Here is a 27,008-nt window from a genome sequence, read left to right on the forward strand (position 1 = left end):
GCAGCCCACTCCAGTGTTCTTGCCTGGAGAATCCCAGGGACGGGGGAACCTGGTGGGCTGCCATCAATGGGGTCGCACAGAGTCAGACATGACTGAAGCGACTTAGCAGCAGCAGCAGCAGCAGCAGCAGGTCCATCCTCAGTGCTGAAAATGGCATGATTTCTTTCTTTTTGATGGCTGAGAGATATTCCCTTTCATATATATACCACATTAAAATTTTGGAAAATGAATTTCCACCGTTTTGAACTTTACAGCTTCCTGATATTTGAGACTTCGCTTAGGAGGCTAACAGATGTTACTTCTGACATTGAATGGAAACAGAGATGATGATGTGTAAAGGTGTTTTTAGTTTATTTCTTTGTTTTTATGACTCAAAGGAAGAAATCAATGGTATTATATACTAGAGAGATAGGCATTTGTTTTAAATAATTTTTTTGGTTGAAGAGTTCCATCAGTGAAAATGGAGTTTACAATGAATATTTTAAAAGTGACTGTCACTTAAAAATTGAGGTGAGATAAAAGGCAGTCAGAGCTTTCCATGTGGGAAATAAAGCTTTTGGTTTTTTTCAACTGGGAAATCAGAAAAAAATGTTTAAAAAAACAAGAAAAATATTTTTAAAATATAATGAGGAAATTATCATTATTTGGGTCACTCAGAGTGTCAGGCTTCCTGGAATTTATTACTTTATTCAATATTTTTTTTATTGTGCACTTAATATGTGGCAGAAATTATTCTGGGCCGAGAGTCTACAGCAGTGAGTGAAACTGATAAAACCCTTGCTACCATTAGAGCTTATCTGCTAATTCTAGGAGTGGATGAAAATAGAAACGTCTTAAGAAAATACAAATCACTTCCAGGAAGTCTTTATTGCTTTATTCTGTTAGCGCCCCATGAGATGGAGTTTACTTCCTGAATTGCTGCTACTCTAAAACATGAGATATGATATAAACGGATTATATGGATCAGTTCAGTTCAGTTCAGTCGCTCAGTCGTGTCCGACTCTCTGCGACCCCATGAATCACAGCATGCCAGGCCTCCCTGTCCATCACCAACTCCCGGAGTTCACTCAAACTCATGTCCACAGAGTCGGTGATGCCATCCAGCCATCTCATTCTCTGTCGTCCCCTTCTCCTCCCGCCCCCAACCTTTCCCAGCATCAGAGGATAGGAGTGTATTAAATGTGCTATATTGACAAGATGGCTCAAAGTACGGAAGGTTTGATTTTGCAGTGAGTTGGGAAGTCTGGAAGCAAATCCTTTCTCTGTTCTTTTCATTTTTTACTCCATTGTTTTATTCCTGTTTCCTAGAAGAAGAGGCATTTGTCCTGTTGACATTGTGTGATTTCCGGCAAGAGTAAGAACTGACTTGGGAATGACAGTTAACAGGAGTGAGCTCACTGGACAAGCGGTCCTGCGGGGAGGCTAAACTCCATCTGTCCACGTTCAGGACAGGGGCTGGGGCAAGTCAGTATTTACTTAGTTGCGGCACCTGATGAAGTTTTACCTTCCAAGCTGCGTTCCATCATTGTGTATATAACTCAAACACCGTTCATAAGACTCATTTCACCACTGAAATAATCATACCTGCTAGTCGGAGAAGGCAATGGCAAGCCACTCCAGTACTCTTGCCTAGAAAATCCCATGGGTGGAGGAGCCTGGTAGGCTGCAGTCCATGGGGTCACTAAGGGTCGGACACGACTGAGCAACTTCACTTTCACTTTTCACTTTCACACATTGGAGAAGGAAATGGCAACCCACTCCAGTGTTCTTGCCTGGAGAATCCAAGGGACGGGGGAGCTTGGAGGGCTTCCGTCTGTGGGATCACACAGAGTCGGACACGACTGAAGTGACTTAGCAGCAGCTTAGCAGCAGTCTGAAAGAATGCAGGTCATCGTGATGAACATCTTTGAGTAGTACAGTACACAGATTCTACTTCCTGTTTTCACGGTCTAACCTCTCCGCTTCAGTATGTCTTTAGCCTGGAGGTGATGAAGTGGAAAGAAGAAAATGAAACAAAAATGAAACACGTCTTCTCTGACACGCCCTCCCCGGCTTGTTTGTTTTTGCATTAACTCTAGGGATGCCATTGGAAATATATTTTGATCATCTTTTTTCTTTAATTGAACTATAGTTGGTTTACAATTTATGTTAATTTCTGCTGTATAACCAAGTGATTCAGTTATACATATATATTCTTTTTCATATTCTTTTTCATGATGGTTTATTGCGGGATATTGAATATAGTTCTCTGTGCTATACAGTTGGACCTTGTTGTTTATCCATCCTGTATATAATAGTTTGCATCTGTTAATCCCAAACTCTGAATCTATCTCTCCTCCATCCCCTCCTTCGTGGCAACGAAGTCTGTTTTCTATGTCTGTGAGTCTGTTTCTGTCTTGTGAATAAGTTCATCTCTGTCATATTTAAATTCCACGTTTAAGTCATATCGTATGATATTTGTCTTTCTCTGACTTACTTTGCTTAATATGATCATCTCTAGGTCCGCCCATTGGAGAAGGCTATGGCACCCCACTCCAGTACTCTTGCCTGGAAAATCTCATGGATGGAGGAGGCTAGTAGGCTGCAGTCCATGGGATCGCTAAGAGTCGACACGACTGAGCGACTTCACTTTCACTTTTCCCTTTCATGCATTGGAGAAGGAAATGGCAATGCACTCCAGTGTTCTTGCCTGGAGAATCCCAGGGACGGGGGAGCCTGGTGGGCTGCTGTCTATGGGGTCATACAGAGTCAGACACGACTTAGCAGCAGCATCAGGTCTGCCCATGGTCCTGCATATGGCAGTATTTCATTCTTTTTTGTGGCTGAGTAGTATTCCGTATGTGTATGTGTGTGTGTGTGTATGTATGTATATATAAAATATCTTACATCTTCTTTATCCATTCAGCTGTCACTGGAAATTTACGTTGTTTCCATGTCTTGGCTGTTGTCAGTAGTGCTGCTGTGGATATAAGAGTACATGTATCTTTTCAAATTATGGGTTTTGTTTGAATATATGTCCAGAAGTGGGATTGCAAGCTCACATGGCACCTCTATTTTTAGTTTGAAGAACCCTCATACTGTTTTCTATAGTAGTGGCTGCATCAACAATGTAGGAGGGTTCCCTTAAGAAAAAAACATTTTTGAGATAAGGAAGGTGGAAGCTCACTTTAAAAGAAATGTGCTTTTACTTCACCTAAGATAGTGAGGCAGGACATAGTGATTATATACATAACTTATTAATCAGTTCAGTTCAGTCGCTCAGTCGTGTCTGACTCTCTGCGACCCCATGAACCACAGCACGCCAGGCCTCCCTGTCCATCAACAAGTCCCGGAGTTCACTCAAACTCATGTCCATTGAGTCGGTGATGCCATCCAGCCATCTCATTCTCGGTCGTCCCCGTCTCCTCCTACCCCCAATTGCTCCCAGCATCAGAGTCTTTTCCAGTGAGTCAACTCGTCGCATGAGGTGGCCAAAGTATTGCAGTTTCAGCTTTAGCAAAAGTCCTTCCAATGAACACCCAGGATTGATCTCCTCTAGAATGGACTGGTTGGATCTCCTTGCAGTCCAAGGGACTCTCAAGAGTCTTCTCCAGCACCACAGTTCAAAAGCATCAATTCTTCGGTGATCAGCTTTCTTCACAGTCCAACTCTCACATCCATACATGACCACGGGAAAAACCATTGCCTTGACTAGACGGACCTTGGTTGGCAAAGTAATGTCTCTGCTTTTTAATACGCTATCTAGGCTGGTCATAACTTTCCTTCCAAGGAGTAAGCGTCTTTTAATTTCATGGCTGCAATCAGCATCCACAATGATTTTGGAGCCCAAAAAAATAAAGTCTGACACTGTTTCCACTCTTTCCCCATCTATTTCCCATGAAATGATGGGACCAGAGGCCATGATCTTCGTTTTCTGAATGTTGAGCTTCAAGTCAACCTTTTCACTCTCCTCTTTCTCTTTCATCAAGAGGCCTTTGAGTTCCTCTTCACTTTCTGCCATAAGGGTGGTGTCATCTGCATATCTGAGGTTATTGATATTTCTCCCGGCAATTTTGATTCCAGCTGGTGCTTCTTCCAACCCAGCGTTCCTCATGATGTACTCTGCATATAAGTTAAATAAGCAGGGTGACAATATACAACCTTGTCGTACTCCTTTTCCTATTTGGAACCAGTCTGTTGTTCCATGTCCAGTTCTGACTGTTGCTTCCTGACCTGCATACAGGTTTCTCAAGAGGCAGGTCAGGTGGTCTGGTATTCCCATCTCTTTCAGAATTTTCCAGTTTATTGTGATCTACACAGTCAAAGGCCTTGGCATAGTCAATGAAGCAGAAATAGATGTTTTTCTGGAATTCTCTTGCTTTCTCCATGATCCAGTGGATGTTGGCAATTTGATCTCTGGTGCCTCTGCCTTTTCTAAAACCTGCTTGAACATCTGGAAGTTCACGATTCACATATTGCTGAAGCCTAGCTTGGAGAATTTTGAGCATGACTTTACTAGTGTGTGAGATGAGTGCAATTGTGCGGTAGTTTGAGCATTCTTTGGCATTCCCTTTCTTTGGGATTGGAATGAAGACTGATCTTTTCCAGTCCTGTGGCCATTGCTGAGTTTTCCAAATTTGCTGGCATATTGAGTGCAGCACTTTCACAGCATCATCTTTCAGGATTTGAAATAGCTCCACTGGAATTCCATCACCTCCACTAGCTTTGTTCGTCGTGATGCTCTCTAAGGCCCACTTGACTTCACATTCCAAGATGTCTGGTTCCAGGTGAGTGATCACGCCATCGTGATTATCTTCATCATGAAGATCTTTTTTGTATAGTTCTTCTGTGTATTCTTGCCACCTCGTCTTAATATCTTCTGCTTCTGTTAGGTCCATACCATTTCTGTCCTTTATCGAGCCCATCTTTGCATGAAATGTTCCCTTGATATCTCTAATTTTCTTGAAAAGATCTCTTGTTTTTCCTATTCTGTTGTTTTCCTCTATTTCTTTGCATTGATCGCTGAGGAAGGCTTTCTTATCTCTCCTTGCTATTCTTTGGAACTCTGCATTCAGATGCTTATATCTTTCCTTTCCTCCTTTACTTTTCGCTTCTCTTCTTTTCACAGCCATTTGTAAGGCCTCCTCAGACAGCCATTTTGCTTTTTTGCATTTCTTTTCTATGGGGTGGTCTTGGTCCCTGTCTCCTGTACAATGTCACAAACCTCCGTCCAGAGTTCATCAGGCACTCTATCTATCAGATCTAGACCCTTAAATCTATTTCTTACTTCCACTGTATAATCATAAGGGATTTGATTTAGGTCATATCTGAATGGTCTAGTGGTTTTCCCTACTTTCTTCAATTTAAGTCTGAATTTGGCAATAAGGAGAAAATCAGAAATTGATTATTTTCTTTGTAGCCAAAGATGGAGAAGCTGTATACAGTTAGCAAAAACAAGACCAGGAGCTGAGTGTGGCTCAGATCATGAACTCCTTATTGCCAAATTCAGCTTATTAATACTGTGTCCCTAATAAATGACAGCTCCAACTTCAAACCCAAGATTGTTTGTTCACATTTTTTTTTGCCATACTCTGTCTTCTCCCACGGCAGGACAGAGAGGTTCTTTGTCTTTTATGGTCCTTCACTGCAATTCTTTTCAGTGCCTTTGAAAAAAGAAAATGTCCCTTTCCCCACTGATATGGAAAAATCTAATTCTACCCTTATAGCCTTTAAAATAGGTATGGAATTCTTTACTAGTGGAGGGGAGCTTGTGTCATTCTTGTAAATCAATCTGTTTCTTCAGAAATGTTCTTGTGATATTGGAATTATAAGTAATTTGCTTTGTATGTATTGGGAAGTGAAACACTTGGGAAATCTTATTGTTGTTGTGTTGTTTTTCAGTCACTAAGTGACTCTTTGCCACTCCATGGATGTAGCCCACCAGGCTCCTCTGACCATGGGGTTTCCCAGGCAAGAATACTGGAGTGGGTTGCCATTTCTTTCTCTAGGGGATCTTCCTGACCCAGGGATCAAACCCACGTCTCCTGCATTGGCAGGTGGATTCTTTACCACTGAGTCACTGGGAAGTCCACAGGAAAACTCGTATGTTGGCCGTAAAACTTACTCCCATCTTTGGGAAGGCCTCGGTGTGCTGGTATCGTACCTGATTTGTTAAAACAGGCTCATACAACTCTGTCAACATGAGTCCCTTCTCTTTCCTGTGAGAACTGACAGAGCAGAGCTCACAAAAATGATGATGTATTTACGCGAACATCAAAAACTCAGAACAAAATAGTTTGGGTCTTATAAGTGACACCATAGTAAACCATGATCATGGGAATGGAAATCCATCTTCAAGGGTGAGAGAAAAGAGCTTATGATGTCCTTTCCTGTGTCCTGCTTATTATGCCCAGCTCCACTCTGCCCATACCAGTCGCCCATCTAAGAAACAAAGGTACCATTCATCAAGGCTGTGCTCTTTCTAATTTGAGGGTTACCCAAAATTTCCTTTAGTTTTGCAATTATAGGGGATAATGTGGCTTCCCCAAAATTCTGCCCCCATCTTTTGGAAAAGCAGTACCTCCAACTAAATTTTATGAGGCTTTCACATTTTCAAAAATTGAAAGGGAATACAGATGACCAGGAACAGAGAGTATGGGTAATGAAGGAGAAGGTGGTACGTGCACTTTCAGAGGAGATGGCAAAAGAGCATCAAGCTGGTGAGACTAAACTGTACGCTGAGACTGCCACACATGGTCCTAATTCCAGAGAAAAAGCCTTTCTACAGGTTTCTTTACAGAGGCCAGCATCTCCGTTTCGATATCAGGAAATCCCCAAACAGGAAATGAGATGTTGTAGGCTTTGGGCTTTGGGGACAGACTCACGAGAAAGATAAATTTCAGCAGCCTAGAAACTGCTCTTCTTGGCTTCTGAGGATGTGCAGCTGAGCCACGGTGAACCCCGCTTCCTCCTCCTGTCCATTTCGCTGGCTCGAGCGCCTGGCAGCTCAGCACCCATCACCCCAGAACCAGTGTTCCCTACATAGCCCACGTTCCTCCCCTCGACACAGGAATCTGCTCACCTTGCACAAGCCTGGAACAAACTGGAGGGTCATTCGTGGGCATCTTTAGGAGAAAACAACCCCTAATCTCGTGTGGACTGGGAAGAGTCTGTCTTGGCAGGTGCGGGAAGGGGGCTGCTGTAGAACTCAGGGCTGAAGCAGTCTGACCTCAGCGCTGGCAGCCTCTGCGATGACCTTGGAAAAGACCTTGTGTCAACTTGATCAGAACCTCCAGACAAAAAACTTGAGTTCAGCCAAACATTTGAATGGTTCCGACGTTTGACTGTTTGCCATCACGTGGACAGTCTTCATGGTGCTAGACTTTGATTTGAACCTCAAAGAAAGCATTTGAGAACGGGTCCCTCTCTACGCCCATCCCCTCCTTTTCCAGCACCCCTATAAACAAATTATGGGGGTGTAGTTGGGCCATGCAGATATATCAAGCTCTCGTACAATTCACATATTACCTGGCATACAGTGGAGGTGGGCTTAGGATAATTTGGAGATGACTGGAAACTGGCACTAAGTCTGGGACGTTGACCGTATCAGGACTGGCACATCTTTCACGATTCTGTTCTCCGCGTCAGGGCTCACTGCTTCCCAGTGAAACAGAGAACATGGTCTCGGGTAGTGCCCAGCTCCCCCCACATCTTGGGTTTAATGTGTCACAGATTTCTGCAGGGCATTGCCCAGTGGGATGGCTGATTAATCTGACCTCGTCATTGATTGTTTGATGCCTGTTATATGGGCTGGGAGGGTGGTTTCAGGGTAGATATAATTTGAGAATAGCCAGAGATGATTGATAGAGTTCCTGTTGTCTCATCTCCTGTGGACTTCAGATCTTCCAAGTGAGCCTGGCAATTATCTAAGGAAGAAAAGAGCGACGTGTGGTTTTTCCCAGTGGGGGCTTTCATTGTCCATTGGGGTCCCTGTGTTTATTGCAGCTCAAGGAAACCATGGCAACCATATTTGTCTCTGTTTCCTCTCCCCTCCATGGTTCTGGTTCCATCTGTTCAGTACTCACCAAGGAAGTCAGCATTTGGTCTCTTTTCTCATTATAAATGAAAGTATGCTTACATGAGTTTGTTTTGTAAAAAATATAGAGGAAAATAAAAATGGAAAAGTGGTGTGCGGCTTGATAAATTGTTCAATGCCTTCTCTACACCTCCTCTTTCTTAATTTTCACTGACTTGTGACATGTTCATTTGATTTTTCAGAAGGTGCCTTTGCAGTGTGCAGAGATACCAAAAAACCCTGCTTTGTAGGTATATGGCTTGTTGATGAAAAAAAATGCCTCCTCTGTTTTCAGTCACGGTGGCATACCTCTAGATCTAAGCATATTCCTTTCACTTCCAAAATCGCAGAGGGTGGCGGGTGGTTTTGACTTCTAAAGCTTTCTACAAGCTCTTAGGGTCATGTGGCTCTTTGATGAACCCTGCACAAGAAGACAGTAACTAAGAGGAAGAAATATATGGCTTCACTCCAGTAGGACATCAATAGGATCTTTTTTTGTGGTGTAGGATGGCCTTTTATATCTGAGTCCCACTGATGGAATAGCCCAGGACGGAGCCATCCTAGGTCAGGGATCCTGGCTTGTATCTAGTGTTACCTTCTCTATTAACTACCTTTGTGACCCTGAGCAAAGCATTTTACCTCATACGAACCCCACTTCCTTCATATATAAAATGAAGCAAAGCTAGATGACATACAGAACCCCAAAGAACTTCAGAATGGCACGATTCTGTTTCACGGCTGAGCACTAAATGCTGTTTGATGACTTTGTAAGTTTTCCTCTGCTACTCCTTCAATACAGTTTTTGCCTGCATGCTGCGGCTCCGGCTCCTTGATCTTAATGAAATGGAAATCAAGATCTTTCCTTATAAACCTGTCAAATCACCAAAACTACACATCTGAGCATCCTCTCTCTTCCGTCCTTGCCCCCTTTCTCCATGGCAACCTATCCCACTTAGTGACCTATTCCTTCATCATATTCGCATCAGTCCCTTCCTTCTACCACTGTTTTGTGTAGCACCCCACCAACCACGGTCTACTCCCCCCAGATTCAGGCACTCCACGGATCTCTTCCAAGGTCACGCCCCACATCCTTCCATCTGGAAGCTCAAATGACACTTGCTTAACCTTTCCCCAATTTATTTAGATGGTGTCAACTTTGTAGTCTGCTCACTTTGGGGCCTTTCAAGAAAAACTTTTTTCTTGTAAATCTAACACTCTGTAGCTTAATATCCTTTCATAGCCCCTCATTCCCTTTGGGATACAGACTCTTCTGATACGGCCCTTACTTGACTTTCCGAGCTCACCTCTTCCGTCTCACCTGTTAATATGCCCCGTGCCCTGTTGTGCCAGACTAACTACTTATTGTCTAAACTCTCCATGCTTTCTTCTCACCTTTGCATCTTTGTATACACTGTTTTGTCTCCTCTGCTCCAATATCAATTTGATGAATCCCTGCTTACGCTGCAAGGCTCAGCTCAAATGACTTCCTCATGAAGCCTTCCCTGATACCCTCAAAGATTCCTATGATTGTCTCTTTATTGCATTGCACATTGCACATTTCTTTGTAATCAGCAAGATTACCCTCCAGTGTAGAAAAGGAGGAAACAGTACAGCCCATTCCCCAGCTGGTCTTAACAGTTGACAGGTTAAGCTCGTACTACATGTATGCCCATCCCCATACCCGCAGGGAATGAGGAAGAACACGTGGAAGAGTCTTTGACCTTTGGGTCTGCCTTCTAGCTCATTTAAGAGTTCCAGTGAGGAGGTGAGCTGTGTGAGTCTCTCCTGCCACATTTCATTAGCATCTTCCTGTCTGGTTTCTCTCAACTGCTCTGAGACTTATCAGCTTTCCTTTTTGTTCTGCACTCAGGCTCCTGCTTCTTCTCTGCAGGTGAGTGCCCTTGCATTGCCAAGCCATCGGCTGGATGCCATCCCAGCTGGAGGAAAAGAGGCTTTCCTGATGTTCTGGACTATGTAGCATCTGCAACCCCATAGGCATGTTCTGTAGATTGGCCTGCTAAAATATCATCTGTCTCCTGTTCCCTTCTCTCATCCTAGTCTGATAGGCACGTGACTCAGAAGGAGAAGTCAGATGGGAAAAACTTATCCTACAATGTCTATAAAAGGACTTCCTGTATAATCATTTTAGTGATCTGTTTACATGTTTGTCTCCTGCAGACTAACTATCTCTAAGATCAAATGGTGTTTTTCTTTTTGTGTATATCCCTAGTGCCTAAGAAAACTCAATGAATGAATCTCATTTATGAATTTGAATACTGTTTATACACACATACTGGCAAAGGTAATGATTTATAAGTAGCACGTTCTTCCTTCATTTAAAACTTGCTCATGAGTGAGTTAAATTATGAACATCTACAAATATGTTTGAACTTAAAACATTTTCCATTTAAAATCTGCAATAAACGTTGGCACTGTTTTCGTGTGCTGATACTTCTAAGGCATTAGCTTTTAAAATAGAAATTAAAGGAGAGCTGAGATAATTAATTTGAATAATTAATCTGCCAAGTCTTATTGCTGGTGATGAACATATATATATATATAACATATAGAGGTAGGTAATATTTGGAGAATCAAGGGAACATTAAAAGAAAAGACCAATCACAGAAAATGCAACCAAATAGTATACATGGTTTTCTTTAGCACATTTCAGAAAGGAAGTTGGGTGTCAGTTCAGAGTGCTGGTTGCAGAGATCAACCTTGTTCTCAGAGGGTGGAAAAGCCTGGATGGGTCCTCTTGTTTCTGTACAGATGGTGACAGGTCCAGGGGAAGGGACACCTGAAAATCATCTGGCTTTTGATAAATGTTTGTTGAAGAACAGATTGTATTGCTATGTGTCAGAGAGTTGGGTAAAGTATTCAAGAAGTCCTTTGAAGACATACGTGCTTTTTAAATGCAGATAGTGTACTGTAATTTGAGATTTTATGGAGAGATTGCACTCCTTTATCAGGGGTCAAAATGTCTTGGCAGAAATATAGATCAGTAAAACAAAATAGAAAGCCCAGAGATAAATCCACGTTCCTATGGACACCTTATCTTTGACAAAGGAGGCAAGAATATACTATGGAGAAAAGACAATCTCTTTAACAAGTGGTGCTGGGAAAACTCATCAACCACCTGTAAAAGAATGAAACTAGAACACTTTCTAACACCATACACAAAAATAAACTCAAAATGGATTAAAGTTCTAAATGTAAGACCAGAAACTATAAAACTCCTAGAGGAAAACATAGGCAGAACACTCTCTGACATAAATCTCTGACTCTGACAGTAAGATCCTCTGACCCACCTCCCAGAGTAATGGAAATAAAAGCAAAAATAAACAAATGGGACCTAATTAAACTTAAAAGCTTTTGCACAATGAAGGAAATCATAATCAAGGTGAAAAGACAGCCTTCAGAATGGGAGAAAATAATAGCAACTAAAGCAACTGACTCCAAAATATACAAGCAGCTCATGCAGCTCAATACTAGAAAAATAAATGACCCCAATCAAAAAAAGTGAAGAACTAAAAAGCTTCTTGATGAAAGTGAAAGAGGAGAGTGAAAAAGTTGGCTTAAAGTGCAACATTCAGAAAACTAAGATCATGGCATCTGGTCCCATCACTTCATGGCAAATGGATGGGGAAACTGTCGGACTTTATTTTCTTGGACTCCAAAATCACTGCAGATGGTGATGGCAGCCATGAAATTAAAAGACACTTACTCCTTGGAAGGAAAGTTATGACCAACCTAGACAGCATATTAAAAACCAGAGACATTGCTTTGTCAACAAAGGTCTGTCTAGTCAAGGCTATGGTTTTCCCAGGGGTCATGTATGAATGTGAGAGTTGGACTGTGAAGAAAGCTGATCGCCGAAGAATTGATGCTTTTGAACTGTGGTGCTGGAGAAGACTCTTGAGAGTCCCCTGGACTGCAAGGAGATCCAGCCAGTCCATCCTAAAGGAGATCAGTCCTGGGTGTTCATTGGAAGGACTGATGCTGAAGCTGAAACTCCAGTACTTTGGCCACCTCATGTGAAGAGTTGACTCATTGGAAAAGACCCTGATGATGGGAGGGATTGGGGGCAGGAGGAGAAGGGGACAACAGAACAGAGGATGAGATGGCTGGATGGTATCACGGACTCAATGGACATGAGTTTGGGTAAACTCCGGGAGTTGGTGATGGATAGGGAGGCCTGGCGTGCTGCAATTCATTGGGTCGCAAAGAGTCAGACATGACTGAGCAACTGAACTGAACTGAACTGAAGCAAAAAAAATGAGTCAAAAAACTAAATAGACATTTCTCCAAAGAAGACATACAGATGGCTAACAAAGACATGAAAAGATGCTCAACATCACTCATTATCAGAGAAATGCAAATCAAAACCACAATGAGGTACCATCTCACGCTGGTCAGAATGGCTGCCATCAAAAAGTCTACAAACAATAAATGCTGGAGAGGGTGTGATGCATTTCCACTGTTTGTGGGAATGCAAACTAGTACAGCTACCATGGAGAACAGTGTGTAGATTCCTTAAAAAACTGGAAATAGAACTGCCACATGCCCCAGCAATCCCACTGCTGGGCATACACACCGAGGAAACCAGAATTGAAAGAGACACGTGTACCCCAATGTTCACTGAAGCACTGTTTATTATAGCCAGGACATGGAAGATGTCCAACCTAGATCCATCAGTAGATGAATGGATAAGAAAGCTGTGGTACATATACACAATGGAGTATTCAGTTCAGATGAATGGATAAAAAAGCTGTGGTACATATACACAATGGAGTATTCAGTTCAGTCGCTCAGTTGTGTCCAACTCTCTGCGACCCCATGAAGCACAGCACGCCAGGCCTCCCAGTCCATCACCAACTCCTGGAGTTCACTCAAACTCATGTCCATCGAGTCGGTGATGCCATCCAGACATCTCATTCTCTGTCGTCCCCGTCTCCTCCCACCCCCAATCCCTCCCAGCATCAGACTCTTCCAGTGAGTCAACTCGTCGCATGAGGTGGCCAAAGTATTGGAGTTTCAGCTTTAGCATCAGTCCTTCCAATGAACACCCAGGATTGATCTCCTTTAGAATGGAGTATTACTCAGCTATAAAAAAGAACGCATTTGAGTCAGTCCTAATGAGGTGGATGAAACTGGAGCCTATTATACAGAGTGAAGGAAGTCATAAAGAGAAACACCAATACAGTATACTAACGCATATATATGGAATTTAGAAAGATGGTAATGACGACCCTATATGCAAGACAGCAAAAGAGACAGATAAAAAGAACAGACTTTTGGACTCTGTGGGAGAAGGTGAGGGTGGGATGATTTGAGAGAACAGCACTGAAACATGTATATTCAGTTCAGTTCAGTCGCTCAGTCGTGTCTGACTCTTTGCAACCCCATGAATCACAGCACGCCAGGCCTCCCTGTCCATCACCAACTCCCGGAGTTCACTCAAACTCATGTCCATTGAGTCGGTGATGCCATCCAGCCATCTCAATTCTCTGTTGTCCCCGTCTCCTCCCACCCCCAATCCTTCCCAGCATCAGACTCTGAAACATGTATATTACTATATATGAAATAGATCACCAGTGCAAGTTCAATGCACGAATCAGGGCACTCAAAGCCAGTGCACTGGGACAACCCAGAGGGATGGGATCGGGAGGGAGGTGGGAGGGAGGTTCAGGACGGGGGTACACATGTATATCCATGGCTGATTCATGTCAGTGCATGGCAAAAACCACAATATTGTAAAGTAATTAGCCTCCAATTAAAATAAATTAGTTAATTTAAAAAATATCTTGGAAGTTTTCTCTAACCAACCTTCCTCATGATAACCTTTGCTTGCTTTGAGTGACTAACATTCGTATGGGCTGTCTCTTCTCTGTTTTTATATAACGTATGTGTTGGAGAAGACTCTTGAGAGTCCCTTATACTGCAAGGAGATCCAACCAGTCCATTCTAAAGGAGATCAATCCTGGGTGTTCATTTGAGGGACTGATGCTAAAGCTGAAACTGCAATACTTTGGCCACCTCATGCAACGAGTTGACTCACTGGAAAAGACTCTGATGCTGGGAAAGGTTGGGGGCGGGAGGAGAAGGGGACGACAGAGAATGAGATGGCTGGATGGCATCACCGACTCTATGGACATGAGCTTGAGTGTACTCCGGGAGTTGGTGATGGACAGGGAGGCCTGGTGTGCTGTGATTCATGGGGTCGCGGAGAGTCGGACACAACTGAGCGACTGAACTGAACTGAACTGAACTGATGTCTATATGTTTCCTTATTGATGTGCTTGGTTGCCCAGTCATGACCGACTCTTTGCAACCCCACGGACTGTAACCCACCAGGCTCCTCTGTCCATGGGGATTTGCCAGGCAAGAATACTAGAGTGGGTTGCCATGCCCTCTCTAGGGGATATTGCCAACCCAGGGATTGAATCCAAGTCTCCCACATTGCAGGCGGAATCTTTATCATCTGAGCCACCAGGGAAGCCCATGTTTCCTTAGGATATTCCCACAGTAGCTCATCTGCTAGATTATCTTATCCTAGGGGTTCATGTCTTTGTATTCTATTTAGTTCAGTATAAATCTATGTTCCAAATATTTTTCCTATGGCTGTCATGTGATTTGATTCCCAGAACAACTTTGTAAAGTGAACATAGTGTTGCTCTGATTTTTGCAGATGGAAAGCCAGGTGCAGAGTGTCGAGTAACTTATTCAAAGGTACACAGCAAGTTAAGCGGCTGAGTCCAGATAAGTTAATAGATCAGAGTTCATGATCGTTTTGCAGTATACTTTTTTTTTTTTTTTGGGTCCAAAATCAGTAAGGTTGTATTATGCTGCTTCACTGTGGTATAAGAAACTTAAAATAATATACTCCGATTTCTCCCCTTCAATTTCTTCTCCTAGTATATAGCCTTTATACTATTGTTGTCAAACATTTTACTTTTGTATATATTACAAACCCCACATTACATTTATTATTCTGTTTAAACAACCGATACTCTTTTAAAGAAGTGTGAATAATTTTAAAGTTCTTGCATGTCTACTCATGTAGTTAATCTTTCCAAAGTTCCACATTCCTTTGTATAGACCTACATTTTGACTTCTTATTTTCCTTTTTTTAAATTTTTATTTAATAAATGGTACAAAGCACAATGCCAAAAACATTACCAGTTAAAATTTCACCAAATGAAAAAATACTATAGAATACACAGTTGTAAAAAGCTACATTAAGTTATTTTACCACTGCCTCAGGCTGCAAAAAGAAAAAAGACCAATGCCATACCTAAGTTATCCCTCTCTCAAAATAATACCATTTATGTTATAAACCATGAGCACCCCATCAAAAGTATACTTTTTAAAGAAAAAGAATTATTCCAGAGGATGTAGTTAGAGATCCTTTAGCTGACAAAATGGACAGGCAGCATTTTGGGGGGTCATGGAATTGGTGTATTCGTGTTGTCTTAAATATTATGTCTATTTCATGTTGGTCATGCATGGAGTATATAGTCCAAGGCTCTGCTTTTAATTGATGATTAAGAGAGATGGGTTTGTTGGAACCACATTCTCAGATGACAGAAGATGATGGATATCTGTTGATGTAGAATTTTATTCAAAACAATAAGGTAAGTATGCCAGAGAGGAAATTTAGCTCACTGGTAGCATTTTGAGTGCTTCTCTGAGTCTTTATCCTTTTCTTTCCCTCTCACTGAGTGAGGGGTTATTATTTTTAAATGAATTAAATACCAGGTTCTGTAATTGCCTGATTACTGTCATCTTTCCTCTTTTCGCTCCCCACTGCTTCTGTGACATGAGGCTGACACTTCCTTCAGGCACTCAAAATTTCATCCTTTGAAAATGGAGTATAAAAACATATTAAAATATACCACACGTGGTGATTAATTGTCAGAAGAAAATCACCCAGACTCTTGATCTCAGACTTATTTTTTTCAAATGCTATAAATCCAATTTATCTCATGCTCAAGCTTCTTTGAATTTTAGTGTCTCAATCACCCTATGGTAAGATTGCTCCCTTCTTCAGGGTAATTTAATAAAAAGATGAAATTATCCAGTATATTGAATCCCTTTCGATAAGATAGGTTAATGTCAGAAGAGTTTTCTTTCCTGAATCAACTGCAAATATGTTTTTAATACAAACTATATTAGTCCCTAAGAAATCTGTTGGTGCAATAGAATACTCATGAAAAAGATACTCTTTTTGGCTAAATTATGAGCACCAATTTCCTTAGGCAATTTCACATTAAATATTTATTTTGAATCCTCTTAGTTTTCAGCTCTATTTCTGGGGACCACATAGCATATCAAGGATATAAAAATATCATAAAAACAGGTCATAAATGAAATTATCTTTAGCTACAAACGAACTTATCTATATAAGAAAGTAAATTGTACTGATCACTGTTACTGAGCAAGGGGTTTGCAGATTGTCTCAAGGATAATTTGGTAACTGCTATCTTGGGTTGTTTTCTGTCCTTTTGATGTGTGTCTGTAGTCTCTGAAACATCTTTGATTTCAGTTGGAACACCCACTCTTGTGACTCTGAAGCAGAAGAGCTTGTTTGCTTTTCTGCATCACCACCGTCATCTGTGTTTTTGTTTTGCCTCTGTGAGTGAAGAGGAAAGATCAGGGCATTCATCTCTCCCTCCATTAGAAGGATGCATTTCGGTTTTCGTCTGATTAGCTGCTGTAATGTGAAGCTTCCGGTGCCTGCCGATAAGATGGGAGACTGGCAGTGACAAAGACCCTGGGAAGCTCTCAGAAGGCACACTGGGAACCGTTATCATGAGTTTCACTCAAAAGATCAAGTGTCAGGCTTGCTCACCCCATCCTCAAATCCTTGCTTATTCATTAAGTGTCACCATGTGGTTACTCTGGGAGGTTATAGTGAGGCTTCAGACAGAGTTTCTCTAAGTCTCAAGGCACATGGAACCAAAGTAGCCAGTAATGAGTTCAAATGTCTTAGCCCAGCTTGTTCTCAGGGCCAAAGGGTTTAAGCAGCAGTCTTCTTTCCCTTTTAAAAACATGAAAGTGTCAAAAACTGAAAATCTTAATGTGACTCTTTATTCCTGGAGTTTAGGCTCCCCTGGTGGCTCAATGGTAAAGAATCCACATGGCAAATCAGGAAACGTGGGTTCGATCCCTGGGTTGGGAAGATCCCCTGCAGAAGGGAATGGCAACTCCAGTAGTCTTGCCTGGGAAATCCCATGGACAGAGGAGCCTGGCGGGCTATAGTCCATAGGGCTGCAAAAGTGTCAGACCCAACTTATTGACTAAACCGCCACCACCATTCGTGGAGTTTAGTGAGCTCTCTCTTTTTTTTTTGGAGAGCATGTACTTATCCTAAACTTCTATTTTTTTGTTTAATTTTGTGTTATTTATTTTTGGCTGCACTTGGTCCTTGTAGCTGCATGCGGGCTTCTCATTCTGGGGGCTTCTCTCGTTGCAGAACACGGGCTGTAGGTCTTGCGGGCTTTGGTAGTTGCACCACGTGTGCTTAGTTGCCGCATGGCATGTGGGATCTTCCCGGACCAGGGATTGAACCGGTGTCTCCTGAATTGGCAGGTGGATTCTCAGTCCCTGAACTACCAGAGAAGTCCCTAGTGATCTCTTCGATATTAGCAGGGCAAAAGAACTAACAAGGAAGATGGAACCTGTTATTTCTGGAAACCTGAGAAGACTCCTGTACATCCACAACACGATGGGGGGGCTGATTTGTGTAGGCAAAGGACTCGAAGGTACCAGCGTCACAATTTTATATCTCTCTACTCTACTCTTCCCAAAATATGAGTGAAGAACTCCTGTACTTCTTAAAATAAGGCCAGAGAGAGTCTGAAAACTTTAGCCTGACTAGCAAGATGATGAATATGAAAGAGATTCTGTTCCACATTTTTGGAGTTGAGTATTTTCTTTTCTAGAATGCTCTCACCTTTTCCCTAGGACAATTCCAGCATCAAGAAAGCTGTTTGTGAGAAATAAGTACACAAGTAAAATCCCTTCCTCACAAAGAGAAAACTCATGGACTTGAAATCCCTGGTCAGTTACTACTGAGAGCAAGGCTGGACTTTGTAAAATGGAGAAATCAGATACTAAACTTGCAGTCTGGCTGTCTTTTACTTCTTCTATCAGTAAAATAAAAGAGTTACGTACTTGCTAACTGTTAATACTTCTTTTGGTTTTAGTATGCTATGATTGGTGAGGCACCATATTTCCATTTAGAAATGGCAAATATTCAACTTGCTTATTGCTATGACCCCATGGACTGTAACCTACAGGCTTCTCCATCCATGGGATTTTCTAGGCAAGAGTTCTGGAGTGGGTTGCCATTTCCTTCTCCAGGGGATCTTCCCAGCCCAGGGATTAAGCCTGGGTCTCCTGCATTGCAGGCAGACGCTTTACCCCCTGAGCCACCAGGGAAGCCCATATTCACGGCTGCTGCTGATGCTAAGTCGCTTCAGTCGTGTCCGACTCTGTGCGACCCCATAGACGGCAGCCCACCAGGCTCCCCTGTCCCTGGGATTCTCCAGGCAGACTCCACTAATTAACTGTGAGAATTTTTCCTGCCAACCTTGGAATTCTAAGGCCTCAGAATCCTTTTATCACAGAATTTCAAGCATCCACTATCCATCAGATGAAGACAAAACTTACATGGCATTCCAGATAGAGTGAGCAGAGATGTAGTGACAAGGCAGGGGACTGGACAGAAATCTGGTCCTGTGTCCACTTATACACTTCCATGTAACCCACAAGAGGGCAATTAAATATTTTCAAATAAAATTTGTTATAGCTTTTTGTGTGAAAATAAGTTTTCATTTCTCTGGGATAAGTGCCCAGAAGTGCAACTGTTGGATCATACAATAGTTGCATATTTAGTTTTTAAAGAAAATTAACAAACTCTTTGAATTCAGAGTGACTGTAACATTCCCATCAAATACTTATGAATGATCCAGTTTTTCTGCATCTTCAGGAGCATTTTGTGTTCTTGATTTTTTTAAGTTTTCACTCTCCTGATAGGTGTGTAGTGAGGTCTCATGGTGGTCTTAATTTGCATTTCCCAATAGCTAATAATGTTGAACACCTTTCCATGGGCTTTCATGCTGTCTCTATATTTTTTTGCTGTGAAATGTCTCTTCGTGTCTTTAGCCCATGTTCTAATTGGATTGCTTCCTTTTCGTTGTTGAGTTTTGAGAGTTTTAAAATATATTCTAGATGCTAGTCCCTTTGTTGTATAAGTAGTTTGTAGTATTCTCCCACTCTGTAGCTTGTCTTTTCATCCTTTTTAACAGGGTTTTTGCAAAGCAAAACTTGTTTGTTTTGCATTTATCATTTTGTGCCTTTGTTTTCTAATTAAGTAATTAATTTTATTTTTGGCCGTGCTGGGTCTTCATTGCTGCATGTGGACTTTCTCTAGTTGCAGCAAGTGGGGCTACTTTTAGTAGTGGCGTTCGGGCATCTTGGTGCAGTGGCTTCTCTTGTTGTGAAGTGCGGGCTCTGTGCGCACGGGCTTCAGGAATTGTGGTGCACGGGTTCAGTTGCTCCACAGGATGTGGGATCTCCCCAGATCAGGGATCCAACCCATGTCCTCTGCATTGGCAGGTGGATCCTTTGTCACTGAGCCACCAGGGAAGCCCTATAGGTACACTTTAATCGAGTTGAGGAAGTTCAGCTTATTTCCTATTTTTAAAAAATTAAATTTAAAAACAATTGAAAAGTTAAAAAAATTGCTCATGGGTTTTGAAGTGTATCACATGCTTTTTCTGCATTGATCGCTATGATCATGTCATTATTTCCTTTTTAGCCTGATAATATGATGAATTATACTGATTTTTTTCAAGTATTGAATTATTCTGGCACCCCTGGGTCATAGTCTGCTTGGTCGTAACATATAATTTAAAATATATTTATGGATTTTCTATGCTAGTATTTCATTAAGAAATTCTGTGTTTGCATTCATGAGGGGTATTGGCGACAGTTTCATTTTGCATTTGTTTCCTTTGTGCTCCGTCTGGTTTGGTATCAGAGTAACACTTGTTTCATCAAATGAATCAGAGAGTTTTTCCTTCTCGTCTATTTTCTGGACGAGATTAGGCACCAGAGTCTGGGCTCTCCACCCTCGTTTCCCTTCTGGCACCTTGTCATTGCCTCAGCGCCCCTGCCTTGCCCCCTCCAGGCCCCTGCTACGTCCGCTGTTCGGCAGAGCGACTTGTCTGAGTTCTTTCCTCTCATCAGCAATAATTCTATATTCTACTGTCATTTCTATGACATCATCTGCCATTTTTTTTGCCTGGCACAAAAAATCTTAGGTCTCAAGTCCTAGAGCATTATCCACGCTCCCTGAATCCTTTTCTACCTTATCCTCAAACCTCCCATCAAGGACCCCGTGCTGTGCTCGAGCTGGCTCTTACTGGCTCATAGGAACCAGTGCTCAAACTTTTAGGAACTTGGTGAGCTGGTTTTTAGAAACAGTCACTATTTATATAATCTTACAATTAAATTATTTAAAAACAAAGGTTCAGAACACTCAAACTTTTTATCACTTCCTGATGATTTCTTTGCAGTGTCCTGTTACCTATACTCTTGAGGTTATTTCCATCTGTTTTATCTGCATGGAAGATATACCGTGGAGAGGTGGGCTAACGCACATCTTCCCAACTTCAGTGGGAAGTGATGTCACCTCAGTAACTTGAAACTTGTCATGGTGGGAGCTTTTCTATCATTGAACCTGAAAAATTTCACAGATTCAAAGCTGGATGTATTGCTTTGTTGATCACATGGATTCAAGAAAATGATGGCAGAATGTTACCAGTGCAGATTAAACTTAAAATTGTGTTATGTCTTAACCTGTTACATTATAAGTTGTCCCCAAATTGAAGATATAGTCTTCCAGAATTCAAAAACATCCAGTTCCACAAAAAGGTCACTGTCATGTCACCAGCAAATGAGAGATGTCCTAACGTATGTTTTTGTTGCTTCGGCAATTTATTCATTAGTATAAACAAAAATACCCAGCAATGTTTATGTCAGAACTACATTCATCCCATCAATGACATGAATTGAGTTTTGCTAAACTGCGTACTAAGCAAGCATTATTCCAGAGGCTATTTTTGTGAAAACATTGTCAAATTGCACTTACAGATTAGCAACCGATACAGGTTTAGCGAAATACGCGAAAGAATTCTGTAAGAATAAATTTCTATACAGAATTGACAACGTAACCTGTTATTGGTAAACCATGGGCTGCATATCCTTTGTATGAGTGAAATTTATTATATATGTGTGTATTCACTCACTTATTTTTTTCCTGGAGCTTTTATCAGTATAATACACTGAAGACCTTGACCTTTATAAAGATATTCCTTTTTTTCTTATTAAGGTATTTCTGACATTTTATTTTAAAGGATGCTTTTATCACCAGAAGTTGCACTTCCGGCAAAGTTATGTGTGAAAAGATTTGCCCACTTGACTCAATTATTCTCAAAGCCTTAAAATGTAATCCACCAATCTACCAGCAGGTGTCACTGTGGTGCAGGGTCACCGTCAGAAGGACTCCAGTTTTGGGCTTCCTGAGTATTAGTGGAGTTGAACTGCTTCCAGTTGAGTTACACACCAAAAATCTCCTAAAGTCTCTTTATAGAAACATATCTCACACCCAGGTTCTCTGAAAAAAGGCAGTACAGTTCCAGAGGCATAATCCCCTGGCTCTGTTTGCTTGCTTGTTTTTCATTTTTAACCCTGCTATTACCTATACATTCCAAAAGCCCCAGTACCTTCCCTTTAGCTCTATTCAGAGTGTGATTCATAGACCAGCATCTCAGGTGTTACCTGGGAGCATGTTTGAACTATAGCATGTCAGACTCTGCCCCAGACCCAGTGAACAAGAGTCTGCATTTTACTGATGTCACCAGGGATTTTATGCACACTCAAGTGAGTGTAAGAAGCTCTAATGTAAGTGACTCATACATTGACAGCTACTGTGAAGCTGAGAACAAGAGGAGAAAATAACTTTCAGTCTCATTGGTCAAGAGAATAAAGTTAGTGGGAAGGAGAACACCATTTCCCGTCTGATATTTTCCTTCTTGCATGTTAGATTGCCTATACTTTTTCTTTCTTTTTAAAAAAACATTCTGGACAGATAGACTTTTCTGGATTTCCTGCACAACCTGGCCTCAGCCAACTTCTCCAGTGTTATGTCTTGCCAGCTCCATTCTGCACGCTGTGTTTCAGCCACACTAAATTACCTGCCAATGTGACCTTGTGAAAACTCTGATCTGATCTATTTCTCCACTGCTTAAAGTGGCTTCCTCTTGCTCTTCGGAGAGAGATCAAAATTTCTGCTGTGTTTTATAAGGGCTCCCAAGATCCAACCCTGTCTGGGCTGTGTGTTCTTCCTCAGAATCTCCATCCTCTTTAGACTCAGTGCTTTGGCCTCAAATGCTTGCTGTCACTCTCCTGAGCCTTAGTCCGTTCTGTTTCCTCTCCCTGGAATGCTCTACCCCCTACCCCAACTCGTCTCTTTCCCAGCTGATACTTTCTTTAAAGAACTTGGAAGCCTTTTCTTCTAAATCCCTTAGATGCACAAAAGTGCTTCATTTGATGATCCTCTAATACTTGCATTTTTATTTCATGGTGCTTATCATGTTTGTGATGACTGTTTCATAGATGTGTATTTTCTCTGGTAGACCATTTGTCTGTAAAAGAAGCGGGTATGTCTGTTCTGTTCATCTGAAGACTCTGCTGTGGCCATCAACACCTGCTTGGTCTGGTCCTTGATCTTTTCGCTTTCACCACCTCCGGTCACTCTTGCCTCCCTGCTTCCTTTGTTCTCGCTGCTGTTCCCCTGCACCTCTCACTGCGAGTGTCAGTCTTCACTGATCTTCCATGTGGCCATTCCTCGTTTTCTTCAGACCTTTAAGTCTTTTCGCTGAACCCTAGAAGAATATCTAGAGGCAGACTGACGTCATGGGAGCTTTGATGATGTGTCTTGCACATTTGCCTTTTGTTGGATTGCTTGTTGTCTACTGATAAACAGGAAATAGTTGATCTGTTCTGTACGCACTTAACAAAGATGTGACTCTGAGCAAAGTTCCCTTTCTCCATGAACATCTGCTTCCCAAGGTTTGCTGCTCCACAAGCTCAGATGAAGAGAGTGGAGACGAGGTTTCCCTTGTCTTTGGGGAGTAATGTGCTGGGGCAAAGGAGACTTGGACGATGAGGGGACTGAATCATAGGCAGGATTGTTTATTATTATTTGGTTTATCTGTTAAAGTCTGAGAAATGTCTAAGACTTTTTCCTTCCTCATTTCTCACGAGTTTACAAAAATAATATTATTGATGCAAGGGAGAGGCTAAAATGAAGCCAAGTCATCCAAGTTGGGTTTTTTCTTAGCACTTAAACACAAAGCTGTTGTTTTGAGAACAAATGTGTGTCTCCATTCTTTCCTTCATTTAACTCCCTGCTTAGAGAGCATCCACTCTGTGCCATGTCTTGCATTTTCTTATACAGATTAAAATTGGAGAAGGAAATGACAACCCACTCCAGTATTCTTGCCTGGGAAATCCCGTGGACAGAGGAGCCTGGCAGGCTACAGTCCCTGGGGCCACCAAAAAGTCAGACATGACTGAGCGACTAAACACACATACTGATTATAACACTACAACACTCCCTTAGCCCCTGGTGAAAATATCCTTCAAAGCTTTACAAGTTAAACTGTCTGCTCCTATGGGAAATCCTCCATGATTTTATTCCCTGTGAAGAATTCTTCACTCTTTCCCTACCTTGATATGTATAGTTTTATTCACATGATTTAGTTTAACACATCATTAATTCAGGGCTTCCCTTGTGGCTCAGCTGGTAAAGAATCCTCTTACAATGCAGGAGACCCCAGTTCGATTCCTGTTTGGAAGATCCACCGGAAAAGGGATAGGCTACCCAGTCCAGTATTCTTGGGCTTCTCTGTTGGCTCAGCTGGTAAAGAATCCACCTGCAATGTGGGAGACCTCGTTTAGATCCCTGGGTTTGGAAGATCCCCTGAACAAGGGAGCAGCTACCCAGTCCAGTATTCTGGCCTGGAGATTTCCATGGACTGTATAGTCCATGGGGTCGCAAAGAGTCAGACACGAATGAGCAACTTTCACTTCATAGTTAATTCAACAAATATTTGTTAAGTGTCTACCTAGGAAATGTGCTAGGTGCTGGAATGGTGCATGTGAAAAAGCATAGTGTTCCCAGCCAGTTTGGGAAGCCCACTGTCGGTGGAGAAGACACAACAAAATCTCAGAAATAGGAAATATCATGATGTGTCCGGAAAGCAGCCCCTGGCTTGGTATGACTGGAGTGCGGGTTTTCAGGAAGGGATGAAGAGGCGGCAGGAGATGAAGGGTGAGGCGGGCAGCAGCAGTGCTGATACTAGCTCCAAGTACATTTGTTTGCCGGGCGCTGAGCACAGTAGTTCCCAGTAACACAGAGACGCTGAGTAACCTGTGTGACACCACCCAGATTGTTGGTGATGGAGCCAGAGTTTGACCCGGGTGTGGTGCAGTGTGAGAATTTGATTTTATCGTAGGCAAATTGTCAGGCCAATAAGCATTGCATGGGCTCCGTCTATGCATGAAACACTTTTCTACTTATTGTGTCTGTCTGTCTTCCCTAGGAGTTTTGATTTCTCTGAGAGATGGAAACCTTTTTCTGTTCATGTTTGTCCACCTCATGCCTAAGAGAGTGCTTGGGATGAAGCAACCATGAAGGAGTTGCCATTCTTTTGCATGCTTTCCCCATCCTTGCCTTGCTCACAGCAGTGCCCTTCTACTAGGGCACAATTAGAGTTTCCTCTAATTGCCAACCCCAGCGTCTTCTTCTCATCCCTTCCTTTTAGATAAGCTTGAGTATTTGCTGGTGAGAAGATTTAGAAGGTAAAAAGGATTGTTATTCTTTTATTTTCCCTTAGGTCATGCTTTTGCGTAAGTGAATCTTTGGACAGAGAGCAACTAAAACGTTCTTTGAAGAGGAAGGACTCATTTATAAGAAATACCAAAAGCCTAGTGTTGTGCTGATGGCAGATGAGAAGCATATTAAGCCTTATGAGAACAGCCCAAGATGAATACGATTCTTGGCTGCCCACATTTACTTAGGAGTGAAATGAAAACGGCGAGATCTGGCACTCGCTCCTCTCTGGCATCGCATGTAGCACTGGGGACTCCTAGTCACGCACGTGATGAAAGCGGTAATCAGCCGAGCTTTACCTTTGCCATATCAAGAAGTTGTGTCACAGAAGTAATGGTCCTGGGCCCAGTAGCAGAATATGAATACGGAGTAGTATTAAGGGAAAGGGAATTTCCAAGTTTCTAGAACCTACCTAGAGATATCGGCTTCTCTTTTATTTATTTTTCAATTCCAATTGCATATATATTAAGAATATTGATTCAGAATTATTTAGTATGAAAGCAGAACATTTGGAAAACACAGCCTTAAGAGGAACTAGGAAAGTAGGGATTTCCCTGGTGGTCCAGTGATTGAGACTCCATGCTTCCAATACAGGGGAATTGGGTTCGATCCCTGGTAGGGGAACTAAGATCCCACATACCCTGTAGTGTGGGCAAAAAATAAAAAAACAAACAACAGCAACAAAAAAAGAGGAACTGGGTAAGTAAATTCTAGTATACCCACACAATGCAGTATTATCTATCTGTTTTTTAGTTGTTTATATTTAATAAATGAAGTAGATCTATAGGAAGTGACTTCAAAAAGATACTGGTGATGAAGTGGTCAATGAAAATAGCAAGTTGTAGAGCTCCCAGTTGTGTTTATTATTTTTAAAAAATTTTTATTGGAGTATAGTTGCTTTACAAAGTTGTGTTAATTTCTACTGAACAGCGAAATGAATCAGCTACATGTATACACATATCCTCTCTTGTTTGGATTTCCTTCCCATTTAGGTCACCACAGAGCACAGAGGAGAGTTCCCTGTGCCGTACAGTACCTAGAGATATCAGCCTCTCTTTTGATACACCTTGTGTGAATTAGTTTTATTATTTTTTTTTTGCCATTGTTATGAAGCTTTTACTAAGGGTCTCCTGGGAACTAATGCCCATGGGAAGTTGTTTTATTTTCTATTTATTTATTTATTTAAAATGTTCTTTTATATTGGAGTAGTGTTTTTGCCTGGAGAATTCCAAGGATGGAGGAGCCTGGTGGGCTGTGATCCGTGGGGTCACAAAGAGTTGGACATGACTGAGCGGCTAACACACACACACGCAGAGTTGTCTAACAGTATCATGTTCGTTTTCACGTGTACAGCAAGGGGATTCAGTTAGATGTATACATGTATCTATTCTTTTTCAATTTCTTTTCCCATTTAGGTGATTACAGAGTGTTGAGCAGAGTTCCCTGTGCTATACAGTAGGCCCTTGTTGCTTATCTATTTTAAATATAACAATATTATATGTTATTCCAAAACTCCCAATTTCTCCATCCCACCTCTCTTCCCCCAGTAACCAAAGTTTGTTCTCTAAGTCTGTGAGTCTTGAGAACTAGGTTTCATCTAAGAAAACTCTCCTACTGCTTTGTTTTCTGAAAACACACTTGAAAATAGTCACTTACTACTCTTAGACCCTCTAGATGGCCTGTACTTCAAATTTTCCCATAGATAAATATGACAGATCTATACCAATATATCTTTACCCATCTTTCCCATTCTGGAGTGCTTCAGTTCAGTTCAGTTCAGTTCAGTTGCTCAGTCATGTCCTATTCTTTGCGACCCCATGAATCACAGCACACCAGGCCTCCCTGTCCATCAGGAATGCTTGCGTATTGCTAAGAATGTTCCACGTGATTCTTAGAAATGGGAAAGGAAAGAAATTGATTGGGAATGGTAGGACACTTGACAGAAATTTAACATGCAGTGCATTCCTGGAAAAGTACAGAAGGTAGCCA

At 41.8% G+C, this 27,008-nt stretch overlaps 1 protein-coding gene across 1 annotated transcript in view; it reads left to right on the forward strand.

Annotated features, from left to right (window-relative positions):
• POFUT3 (protein O-fucosyltransferase 3) overlaps positions 1 to 26,124 on the forward strand; it is a 105,414-nt gene extending 79,290 nt beyond the window's left edge. Inside the window, exon 5 of the mRNA XM_055416573.2 lies at positions 25,024 to 26,124. Within this exon, the coding sequence (XP_055272548.2) occupies positions 25,024 to 25,129 (106 nt within the window). The 3' untranslated portion in view covers positions 25,130 to 26,124. The remainder of the gene's footprint in view (positions 1 to 25,023) is intronic.
• Positions 26,125 to 27,008: the final 884 nt, after the last annotated feature.

This window comes from Moschus berezovskii, chromosome 26 (assembly GCF_049115385.1).
Source record: "Moschus berezovskii isolate FMDL1 chromosome 26, NW_MosBer_1.0, whole genome shotgun sequence".
NCBI lineage: Eukaryota > Metazoa > Chordata > Mammalia > Artiodactyla > Moschidae > Moschus > Moschus berezovskii.